The sequence below is a fragment of the Pinus tabuliformis genome, chromosome 8 (assembly GCF_031772625.1).
Source record: "Pinus tabuliformis cultivar Carrire ecotype Pingquan chromosome 8, CPIR1, whole genome shotgun sequence".
Lineage (NCBI taxonomy): Eukaryota > Viridiplantae > Streptophyta > Pinopsida > Pinales > Pinaceae > Pinus > Pinus tabuliformis.
Genome location: NC_142294.1, coordinates 678,672,435 through 678,685,413, shown reverse-complemented (window position 1 = coordinate 678,685,413; position 12,979 = coordinate 678,672,435). Strand labels below are relative to the sequence as shown.

At 37.8% G+C, this 12,979-nt stretch overlaps 1 protein-coding gene across 1 annotated transcript in view; it reads left to right on the top strand.

Annotated features, from left to right (window-relative positions):
• The window catches only part of LOC149237401 (outer envelope protein 64, chloroplastic-like), a gene marked incomplete at its 5' end in the record, with an annotated part of 118,046 nt that extends 113,700 nt beyond the window's left edge, over positions 1 to 4,346 (top strand). The window contains 2 exons of the mRNA XM_089369259.1: positions 3,723 to 3,905; positions 4,069 to 4,346. Of these exons, the coding sequence (XP_089225385.1) occupies positions 3,723 to 3,905; positions 4,069 to 4,331 (446 nt within the window). The remainder of the gene's footprint in view (positions 1 to 3,722; positions 3,906 to 4,068) is intronic.
• Between the last annotated feature and the right edge of the window lie 8,633 nt (positions 4,347 to 12,979).

Here is a 12,979-nt window from a genome sequence, read left to right as displayed (position 1 = left end):
GAAGTGAAGAGGATTGTTTCTAGGGCTAGAAACAGAGACACATGCGAAGAAGAGGTGGGTAAGTCTGCGGGTATAACAATAGGATCAAACAATTTATGAATTAATGTTGGTTGGGTTTGAAATTAGGCCTACAAGGCCTCCCAAGTCAAGCGAAGAAGCCTATCTCTCTAGGAAAGGAAAAAGGACCCTAATTCTCTAGGGTACCTCCCACACGTGCGAGAATTAGTGTTGCAATGCTGTCACACTATGCCTTCCACCATACACCAAGAAGGAACTCAGATGATCAGGAGAAGGAATGAGTATCCTTAGGTGAAGGATATCACTAAGGAAAAGTATCTCTTCTACAAGATCTACTTACAGTGGAAGGAAGAACGAAGTGCTGGCAGGAGGACGAAGTGTCGGGGAACGAAGTGTCGAAAGGAGGTAGACAAAGTGCTAGGGAAACACAGTGCAAAGTAAAGGAAGGACTTGACTTGTGCTTGGAGGCTCTTCTAGTCAAGGGTCTTGGTTTTGGCATTGATCAAGAAAGAAGCTTCAATAAGAGAAAACTTACTGAAGGGTTTTCCTTTCAAGAGAAGAGAGGTTTTGGCCCTCGCAGAGAGCCAACATCTTATGTTCTTGTTCTTATGTTTTGGTAGCAGTTTGATGAAGTACACACACATGCATTAATAATAATAAGAAGAAGATTAAGCTAACAAGAAAAAGTAAAAGGACTCCACAAATTGTTATTAAGTAATGAAGAATCACACTACATTTATTTGCACTAGATTCTTCAACATTGAGCACTTCATTTACTTGTGGCAATTTCCTTTTGCAAAACATCAATACACTTGCATCACTTTAATTCATTTACAAACTAATTTCCTTTTCCAATTGAAGTAACATTTGCAATTTACTTTGAGCACTATCTCATTTCCATTATATTGAAACATTGCAAATCTCTCTCGGGAAAACTTACTTGCATAGCATTTAGGCATTTTAGTGTAGTTTGCATTTTAACTCAATCAACCTCCAAGCATAAGCTTGTTTGATAGACATCTTAGGGAATAGACATTCTTGGAAAGTTCTTCCAATTGGTACAAAGTAAGGTAAAGTGTGTGTGACTCTGCAGTTATGAAGGTGGCTTGTCCCCTTGTAGGAACAATGGCACATGCTGGTTAGTAAAACTCAAGGGAAGGGTATTATTAATGACACCATCGTGTCCTTAACCCCTCTTTCTTACAGTCACCCCAATATTTACCCTTTGAAAAGAGTTCAAGAGGAAGATCTCTCACTTAGAATAGACATTTAGTTTAAGATTAACCAAGATAATTACATCTAACCTTAGTTAAGTGAATTTCATATTAACACACTTTACTTTTAAAGCTATTTTACTTGCAATTTATTTATATACTTGTCATGATGAAAATGTTTTGAATTGATTATTTTGTAACATCGCATATGGGCAAATACCATATCTTTCATTTTGCATGTGAAGTTTTAGTTTGTTTCATTTTGCAAGTGAGGCTTTAGCTTGTTTCATTTTGCAAGTTATTGCTCCTTTACATGCTCTAGCATTGTGAAGCATTTCTTTGAAAACAATTTTAAATCTTGCAAGTGATATAATTTTTTTCTAACATCTATTTGATTGACAAAGTTACTTGTGTTTCACTTTGAAACATTTCATTTTTGGAGCAAGTGTTATTTATTTTGAAGCAATATTGAAAGCACTGGTCTTATATGCTTATCTTTGATTTATGTGTTGATGGTTATTGAAGTATATTTCATGTCATATTACTCATCATATTTGCTCATAATCTCAAGTAATCTAAATTAATCTTAACATCTCCTAGAAACCTCACATCACTTTTTACTTAGCTTTTCATTTAGGGACCACCCCCTTAGCTTGCCTAGGGGAGAGCTTAAATGGAGAGAGAGTTGGGAATAGGTGACAACCCCATCTCTTAAATTTTCCACCAACCACTCCTTGTGGGGTTAAGGGCTTTTCTTACTAACTTAGGTGTGTGTGTAAGGCATAAACAAAGTGCAAGCATTAACAATAGATAATGGATTTACTTGTCTTTTCTAGTTTCTAGTAATTTTTATAACTGTTGACTCTTTCATATTTATTATGATATTTTTTGTAAACAATATATGACAATTTAAGTTTGCAGTTTGAAGTTGGCAATTAATGAATGAAACATTTCATTTCATGTTAGATATTCTTTGTTATCGTTTGGTTACTTGGTAATGGTAATGGTTACAAGTACAAGTTACAACTTTAAGTGATCAATGATGATAAATGTTATATATTGAATTTTGAAAGCTTGAAACTTTAAGATTGAAAAATCATGAGACTCGATATGTTATATGTTGCTAACTTGTGGACGTAGTTGATGGAGATTATAACATCTAGATGATTGATGTTATATGGTTCAATCCATGTTTTTATGCTTTTTATATCTAATTCATCATTACATGCTTTTGTTGACATATATGCATCAAAATATATAAAAAAATATATATTATATAAAAATTTGCTCCCGAACCAGGAACTTTTGAAAATGTCGCTCCCTGCTCCCGCTCCCAAGTAACTTTGGTCTATTGAGTTTTTTAGATATAGGCTTACAATTACTGTCAATCCAAAAATTTACTATGTTCCCCCAAGTTTTTGGAATAGGAGAGTAGGGAGACGTATAAGGGGCGTGTGTGGGAGCACCCCCCAAATTTTAGGAAAATTCAGCGGGGATGGGGGGATGTAGGGGTCCCTTGCACAGGAGACCCAATGTCTAAAATTATAAAATATAAAAATATTAATGATAAAATCACAACAGTAACAATTCATCCCATGCAAATTCATTATTGTGCAATCTAGTGGAAATGCTACAATCCTGCCAATCTTGAAATCCTAAACACTGTTAAGTCTGCTGAATTTTGAATGTGATATGAAATTCTATGTTCTTCGTATGTAGTCTAATAAGGTTGGACCACTCTCAAACATCCTGAAACAATTAATGGCATTCTCCTTATCTTACCTAAAGTGACATTCTCCTTTAGATTTTTCTATCTTTTTACTTTAAGAATTTAATATTACCATTAATTACCAAGGTCCTAGACTTGCCAGAGCTCTATCCCTTATTTTTTGTTCTATTTTCATGGGTTGCTAGACAAAAAATCTTTGGGAGGGGGAGCACCTAGATGTCCCCCTTCTAAAGGTGGGGGTGACCAATCCCCTTTTGGGGAAATGTGTCCCCCCCACACTTGGGAAACGTTTCCCCATGCATTACCCTGAGTTTTCCCCAAAGGAGGACATGGGGAAATGTGGGTGGGGGTCGTGCCCTCATGGAACAATAAAAAATTAATATACACCTACATATACTAACAAAAGTTTTCATTTATTGGAATCTCAAACCTATGCTTTGTTTTCTATAACAGTTAGCCATTTGATATATAAATTGCTATTTATCTTGTGATCAAGGTGTAGAAACTATGCAAAAGAATACAACAATATCCCATCTGTTTGTTGGATATCTAGACACTTAGAAATGAGTGGACATTTCTTGATTAGGACATGTCTTGTGCATGTCTGGCACATAGGTCACGTGTGTGTCAATGTTGGCCAATTGTTAATGTCTTGTGTATTGTCATTGATCAAATATTTTCAGGATATTAATAAAAAATTGATAAAAAATTGATCTACCCAGTAATTATACCAAGTTTATCATATTTGTCATCTTATGCAGGTTTGTTTACAAGGGATCCAAATATTTTGCGTCATGTTGGTCATATACTACTACAGTTGCCATTCATGGAGTACAGGCAACCAAGGCGTATTATAATTGCAGATGATTGCTTTCAGGTTACAGATATTCCTAATGATCGAACAGTGAATGTAGTCACTCGGTCCACCGAAAAATTATTTGGACGTAAGTAATTATCTTTTTTAAGATTGTTATTGCAGTTGCCCACAATGCAAAGGAATGTGTTTGAAGATTACATTTGCAATATGTAACATAGTAAAGCTGACCTTGTTAGAGTAAGCATTAAATGCTAATCTCTGTCCATATTTTGGCTTCTTTAATATGGCAGGTCAAGTTTTAAATCACATGAGCCTCGGCAATTATCTTGCTACCAAAGTTCCAAGCTTAAAGTATTTTCAAAATGAAGAAGAGAGCAGAAATGGTGAAGGTGGGGTTTCTGCTTTGAAGGCTCTTTGCAGTGCATTACGCCTTCTTCAGAGGTATAATGATTGTGCTTCAAAGCTTTATTTCATAACATGCATATTTCATATTCTGAATACTGATAGATTTTGTCCTCAAAATATGTATTGTTATTTCTTGAATCCTATATAGCAGAGTAGATGGAAATCTGTTTTTGAAATTTTATGATTAGAGTTGTAATGTATCAAAAGTATCAAATATCTTATTAATGACCGCTTAATCAATTTGGCTTGTTGGGCACATGTTAAGTCCTTTTTAGCATGGACGGAAAACAACTACAGATTAGGAACTGAAGAAATAGATATGCACAGCTAGAATCAAGATACTTTCTGTCAGTAAATGTACAGCCTAATCTGGAAGCCACACTAACTATTCAGATAATATCTGCAAGTCAATTCTATGATTTCTGTGAAGATACACCGAAGATGTACCCTATAACAAATGCATTTGTACTAGACATATGTCTTCATTTCAGCATACATTTGGGATATTATCTAGATTCTATGCTGGCTATTTCTAATATGGATCAAATTGACGTCTCTTGGATCTTGGCTTGGAACTAGTGAGAGACTGTATGTCGTTTGGCAATTTTCTCACTAAGGTATAATCAAATTTTAAGGTATAAATTTTACCAGCTTGACTCTTCAAATACTAGATCCATGCCCTGGTTTGCAGAAATTAAGTTGAAAGTTTATTGGGTTGAAATCTTGATATTTTTACTGTATAATCTGTAGAACAATGCTTATTCAATTTAGTTGTCAAAAGAATGTCATTCACTTTTGTTGTGCATGGTCCTATCATGCTGAACTATTGACAGTAATAGTTGAGTGGATATGAATAGTTTAACATATTATCTGTAGTATTTTAGTTGATTATAATGATCTTATTTCCTGTAGTCACAGAGAACGGAGTGCAATTTGAATTGATTAACTGGGATGCTGGATAGAACTGAACTGAACTGAATTTTTTTGCATGCCTGAAAGACCATAATAGGTCAAAGGAACTAGAGAGTACAGCAAATATTTACAGCATTTATAGCTAAAAAGAAAAGAAAACAGTGCTTGCATGAAGTGCTCCTAAAAGTAGACAAAGATGGGTACAAGACAACATCAAAATGACGGTGACCTAAAGCATGCAAGTAAATGGTTAAACTGAGAAAGTAACTGTTGGAGGTGAAGAAAATTGTGTGATGTAGCCAGGCACACATTCTGTATCAACACCTAGGAACCTGTTTAATTGAATTTCAATTTTTTAACTACCATCCAGTGGAGTTCACCAATTATATACAGATTTGACTTCTGAAAGGGACCCAAGTTAACAGACCACTGATGCGGGATAAGTTTAGAATTAAAGATGGAGTGGAATTAAAACATATAACTGTGAGGAAAATGCCAGTACATGCCTGTATTCCTTAAGCAGATTTGTAGAAGTGTCGTGAAGATCGCGATAAATTGAAATAATCGCGATTTTTTCGCTGTCCTGATAAAATCGCGATAACGATATGAAATAATCACCTGATTTTTTTTTGCCGATTTTTATTGAATTTATCGCGATAAATTGAAATAATCGTGATAAATTCAAATTTATCGCGATAACAATCGAAATTATCGTGGGGGTCTCCGGCAGCGAGGTTTTATAATGTTTTTTTTTGTTTCTTAAGGAATGCTGAATGTTTGAAATGCAATTTTTTTTAAAAGAAACAAATAATTTTTGAGTGGGGCAGCTTAATGATCAAGTCTAGGCCCTAATATTGATATGCTATTCATTCTTTTACTTAAATTTTTAACATTACCATGAAATGACTCAGAATGTTTGAGAGTGGTTCCAGCCTCATTGGATTTCATATGGAGAAAGTAGAATTTTAGATTTCATTCAAAATCCAGCAAACTTATCAGTTTTGCAGGATTTCGGGATTGGGAGATTGTAATGTTTCCAGGTGACACCACATGCCCAGGCTACCCCTACCACCAGTAGAGGACATGGTCTACCTCCTATAGCTCCTACTTCTAGTTCTTCAGCTTCTAGAGCATAGCAGACTCCACTGCCAACTCCACCAGCACCATCATCTACATCTAGAGGGAAAGGGAACGCTGTGGCATTTTCTCGCAAGAGGGACAGAGGAAATCAATAGGATCAGACTTTAGTTATTTTCTTCATTTTATTGTATATGACATTATGACATGATGAGATTGTATATTTTGACGCTGAGTTGGGACTCAGGAGTCAGGGCTTACTATTTAGGACATGATTCAATGTTATGTGTGATTTTAGCACCAGAAATGATATTAAATATCTTATATATTAGTTCTTTTATCATATGTATGTGTCAATGTATTTATTTTATGTTGTAGATGGTTTAGATATTAAAAAAATTGAAAAAAATGAATATTTTTGTACCAAACGATTATTTCCCGATATTTCCGATTTTTTCCTCGCGCCGATATTATCCCGATAACGATTAATGCATGCACAGATTTTTATCATATCAGACTTCCAAAGAATTAAATTACAGAGTAGCAAAACAGGAATTAATTAGTCATTTTTTTAATGAAGAGTAATCTAAGACGCTGGGCAAGGAGTGATTCACCGCCCAACCCTAGGAAGCCACTGTATAGCTGGGCTCTGAGTTCATCAGGTTGAAGAAATCAACTATGACATTAGACACACTCAACGCAACTTGCAACACTCTTGGATTGGCCAATCCTCTGTCTATATGGCACTCTAGAGTCATCATACAGCCTTCAATGGGCCTCAAAACTCTTCTCATTGTCATACACAATACAGCTTTGATTTATTCATTCTCTGCTATACAGTCCCCTAGGAATTCACCACAAGCTTATGCTTGAGTGCATGCAGAAAGAGCCCAATTTCACTCCGCCAAATAACTTGCCACATGTAATGTCCCTTGTGAAGATTAACCTTGGGATGCAATGCTGGGTTAGGGTTTTCAAAAGCACATGAAAGAATTGTATTGCATAACAGTATTGGAGTATTCATCAATCTATGAAACAATGATGCTCTATAATGAATACACAAGTAGTATAGTAAAGAACTCAATCGACAGTTGATTCCACAAGCACCCATTATGAAGTAGTAGTGTTGTTCAACAGTTACATGACAGACTTACAATGATCAACAGTCTCACATCAGAAATATCAAATCAAACACGGTTTTTAGGCTTACAAACCATAGCTGTCTCTTTGCTGCCACAAAATCACCCCAACAGACTTCACTGCTACCTTGCACCCTTAGTAACCCTTGGTGCCTCCTGATTGTGGCTCTTTGTTAAAATTGGCAACTAGGGCCAAACTCCACATGGGTCATCTTATTTATGACAGTGGATATTTTTCTTGGATTCCTCTCTCCGAGAGATGTAGGATTGATCTAAAGATCATCCCATTCTGACATGTACAAATGAAGTTATGAATTTATTTTGATTATGGACAAATTGTCAAGGTCTGCCAGCGAACTCATGTAGGCTCAGAAGCCCAACAATCAGGTCTATTCATCCTCATCGTTTGCCTATAAATACATGATGCCTCCTCCTCACTTGGACACAGTTCACTTCTCACACATCTCTCTCTCCTCACATGATTGGGTACGGATTTCTGGGCAGCCTCTCCACACGTGCAAAGAAGAAGATAGTCATTTTCTGTTTTGGGTGTTGACCAGCGTTGACCTGTTTGACTGCGTTTTTGTGAGGGAAATTTTTGTTTGGGTAGGCTGCATTTCTGGGCACAGAAATCGAGGCATTCCGTACTGTTTGACCAGTGTTGACTGCAGAGAATTGACCGCAGGTTTGACTTTTGCGTTGACCAAGTTTGACTGTGATTTTCAGGACTGTTTTGGGCTGATTCAGAGGACTGTTGGAGGCCGAAGTTGACTGGGTTTGACCGAGTTGAATTGAGGAAGAAATCTGCCCTGTTGACCAACGTTGACTTTTCTGGTTAGGGCTCTTTTGCTGCTTTTATAAATTATTAAAATTTGGAAATTGTACTATCTCTCTCTGCTGAACTATTAAAGACTAAAAGAAGATTTGATCAAGGGTTTCCCCACATTGGGGTTTGTCCCTGGCTGGTGCCACATCTTGTGTCCTCTTGTCTTGGCTTGTCTTCTACTGTTTATGTTTATGTTCTATTAGCGTTTTACTTACATGTTTATGTGATTGCTAAATTGAAATTGATATTGGGCTCATAAAGAAATTGAAGTAAAATTGCTGTAAAGCATAGAACATACCATTGTTACCTAAAATTAACATGGTATCAGAGCTGAGGTGAAGACAAAGCCCAAGCAAGAGTGAAAGAGCAATCACCAAAGACAGTTGGACAAGGACAAAAGACTCAATGGGTTCCTCATCCTACTTCTGACAAACTCTTTGAAATCCTTGTGATGGTCGATGGTGGTGAACTGATGCCAAGCTTGGTCATCTGTGATGGTGTCCATGCGCTCAATAGTGACATCCTGTTGAAAAAAAACTCTTGCCTCCATTGCATCTGGGTACACTAATATGGCTCCTTTGTCGAACTCCTTTGATAACATGCACATCATTGTCTTGAGTGCAGCTAGACCAGCAACATACTGATGCATAGTGTCTGTGCTGATCTCCAAGTCTGTGTTGGTGACGATGCACATCAACTTGTCAAACTACATGTTTAGCTCTAGTCGGATTTTATTCTTGTCTTCGCCTCGGTGAGTGTGCAAAATGGGTGGGATCGCATGCGTGCGCATAAAATCATGCATGTTGCTGAATTCCATTACATGCGTTCAACAACATTGCTCAACTTGTCTGCTCCGTGCCTGCTATTGGGATAGATCTATAAATTGTACGAGCACGGTTTCATCCATCTGTGAATGTTGCACCCCCTATTGTACCGATTCATGTTGCAACTCATTCTCTCGTGTGTGCAGCTCATGTTATTCCTTGAGTTATTTCTTCAGCACATGCAACTCCTTCTCTGTTTCTCTCTCTACCTCCGCGCGATCTTTGTGTCGTGTCATCCGCTCATAGCCTCAATCTCCAAAGCTGGTTTCATCATGAGTGGATCTACTTTGAACTTCCAGATTTGCTCCACCTCTATGTTTTCAACAACCTTCCTCTTGCATTCGTCGCGTGTAGGTGTGCTGCCTTTTGTTGCTGCTGATGGTGCTTCTCGCTGTGATTCCATTGCCATTCATCTCGATATCCTTTGTCCATGAACAACTTTATGTCTTCGTGGATAGGAAAGTTCATAGACACTTAATCAACTACATTCCCAGTTGCGCTCTCAACAGTGTCCTTTGACTCTTCTCCCCTAAAATCCATTGTACTTGCGCTGATGAGAGACAAACGAAAAACTGTTATGCCTGGAGACATATCAACACTCATGGAAAGAAATATGTGTGTCAAAAACAAAAAAAAACTTGAGGAATGACTTGCAACATACCTATGTGATTGATCGTGAAGGTTATGCAATTTCCACTGGGAGGTTGGAAGACTGACTGCCAAAACTGCACAAGGCACAGTCTGGGACGTCAGGAGGCTCACTGACTACTAGAACTGCACAATGCATAGTCCAGCCTGCCTATTGAGGACTGAAACTACACAATCCGTAATTTCAGTCAGCAGTGACATGCAACCAGCAAACTGCATTGCGCAGTTTCTGGGGCCAGCAGGACATTGCCTCAAAGAATTGCACAATGCAATTATGGAGGTCAGTATTGGGCCAGACTTGTGCAATTTCTGGAGGGAAGGTAGAGCCTTCACTTCTGAAAATTCGCAGTGCTAGGAGGGCAAGGCACGGTCCGGGTCAAGGCAACCCAAATCGGATGATGGGTGACTGAAAGCATGAGAAGTTTGAATGCATGATGAGATGAGTGAAAACAAGAGTGAATGATCATACATGCAAACGGAAAGTGCAGGATTCAGAAAACAGGAAAGCATGCATGTGTGTGAAGCGAGTCGCTGCAACGGTGACTATCCCTACAAAAACAGTGTCATGCATGCGACAACAGTGAGATGCGAATGAACACTGAAACGATGCTTCTACAAGCTAACATACATCAAAACAACAACAAGATCTCACTAAAATCAAGCAGAAAACACTCACACAAAGTGAAACACAAAAAGAAACAGAAACATAATGTAAGAAATGAAAAGCGGGCTTACCCTAAAACAGCCAAGCTGAATGTGCCGACGACTCCTAGATGCAATGTGGGATGTTAGACCTACAAGGTTGATGTGAGGAATGAGCTCTACAACATCCAATTGACGAGTTTTGAAAATCGAGGTTGTGACGTGCATGCCACAAATCTATGAAAAGCAACACTTGGCAGGAAGTTTCTAAAATGATCCTTGCATGTAACTTGCAGTTGCTAAAAATATATCCCTGAATCAAGGGATTCCTTTGCATGCTACCTTGGGAGAAGCAGTCCATGCATGCAAATCAGTTTGTTCGGTCCCAGAGGGAACTGATGAACCTTAAGGCACATGCATCATTCTGTGAGCCTGGATGAAAATCTGTGCAGTTTCTAGGCTGAACAGAGATGTTGTCCTAGAGGAATTGCACAATTTCTAGGAGCAATAGGTGACTGTCTCCCAGGATTGCACAATTTCTGGGCTGAGTAGCTGTCCTCAGTCAGACCTCGCAATTTTCTCAAGGAAGTCTATTGACTGTATTGCGCAATTTCTAAACCCAGCAGGCTTCCTTGTTGGATTTGCGCAATTTCTAAACCCAGTAGGCTTCGTTGTTGGATTTGCGCAATTTCTGCTAGTGACTTGGTTTGTTGTCCCAGAGGGATTATGCAATTTCTGGGAGCAGCAAGTGACTGCTACCTAGAATTGCGCAATTTTTGGGCTGAGCAGTTGTCTTGGGATTAATTGTGTAATTTTTGAGAGGAAGACTATCAGGAAGAATTGCGCAATTCTGGAGCCTAGTAGGTTTTCACAATTTATGGGGGAAGGCTGGTTACCCTCTAGAATTGCGTAATTCCCAGAGGGAGTTTTTCAACCAGCAACTGACACTAAGTCCGGAAAGAAGCCTGTGAAGGGGGTGGAACAAACTTGCATGCACAAGCTAACAAGACTCTATGAAACAACTAAAGCTGATGTGCTTGATAGTGCAAGACATGCTGCTGAGGATGGTCGGTAGGGAGGCTCCAAAACGAAGCTAAGGCAAAATTTTGGAGGGTGGTTGTAGTTGCTACAACAGAATGATGCTAGTGGGGTAGAAATTGGAGTTGTATTGAGTCTGGAGCAGAGAACTATAGCTTATTTCAGTGAAAAGTTGAATGAGGCCAAGCGAAAATACTCATCCTATGATAAATAGTTCTATGTTGTTCTTCAAGCTTTAAAGAAATGGAGGCATTACTTGTTTCCCAACGATTTTATTTTGTATTATGATAATCATGCACTACAGTTCATAAATAATCAACCAAAGTTGAGCCAAAAGCACGCTAAGTGGGTGGAGTACTTACAGAGTTTCACCTTTGTAATTAAGCACACAAGCAGTAAGTCAAATAAAGTTGTTGATGCTTTGAGCCGAGTGAATTTGGTTATGCAGGAGCTGAAGATTGGTGTTTTGGGATTTGAAGAAATGATTAACATGTACAAGGAAGATACAAATTTTAAAGAAATATATGCAGCTGTTTAGAATCCCATGATTCATAATAGAAGCCAATGGTTAGACTACGTGATTCAAGGAGGGTTGCTGTTCAAAAACAATAAAATGTGTATTTCTAAATGGTCCATGAGGAAAAATTTGATTAAAGAAAAGCATAGGCAAGATAAGACATTCGCTCAAGTGAATGGTTTTTATTATTGGCCAAAAATGAAAACTGATGTCAAAAAGTTTGTTGAGAAATGCAGGATTTGTCAACATGCCAAAGGAAGGAGCCAAAATATTGGGTTATATAAGCCATTGCCAATACCAAACACGCGTTGGGATGCGGTCAGCATGGATTTTGTTTTTCGGTTTTCCAAACACTCGAATAGGATATGAATCTATCTATGTTGTTATGGATAGATTTTCAAAAATAGGTCATTTCATTACTTGTAAGAAAACCAGTGATGCAACTCATATTGCTAATTTTTTTCTCAGAAATTATAAGGTTACATGGGTTGCCTGTAAGTATTATTTCAGACAGAGAGACTAAGTTCGTGGAACACTTTTGGAGGACTCTATGGAAGAAGTTAGGTACAAAACTCAGTTTTAGTTCAGCCTATCACCCTCAAACGGATGGGCAAGCTGAAGTGGTGAATAGGAGCTTGGGGAAGATATTAAGAAGCTTGGTTTTCAAACATCCAAAACAGTGGGATTTAGCACTTTCTCAAGTTAAATTTTCTTACAATGATACTCCTAACAGGAGTATAGGAATGAGCCCATTTCATATTGTTTTTGGAATGCATCCTAGAGGAGTATATGATCTAAGAGATTTGGGAAAACAAGAGATTAGAACAAATGCAAAAATTACAGGAGGATGTCCAGTAAAGGTTATAGGAAAGTGGTAGGAAGTATAAATAAAGGGTTGATGTGAAGAGAAGAGAAAAGGAATTCCAAGTGGGTGACGTAGTTATGGTTTACCTAAGGAAAGAAATATTTCCTGTAAGGAATTATGACAAATTAAAAGTGAAAAAGATTGGACCTTGCAAAATTTTAAGGAATTTTTCTTCAAAGGCTTATGAGATTGAACTGCGGGAAGGAATTGGAATATCTATTATCTTTAATGTTTCAAATTTGTACCCATACAAGGAAATAGAGGCACAATCACAAGATTAATCTGCAGATGACGAAGTTCAGACTCTA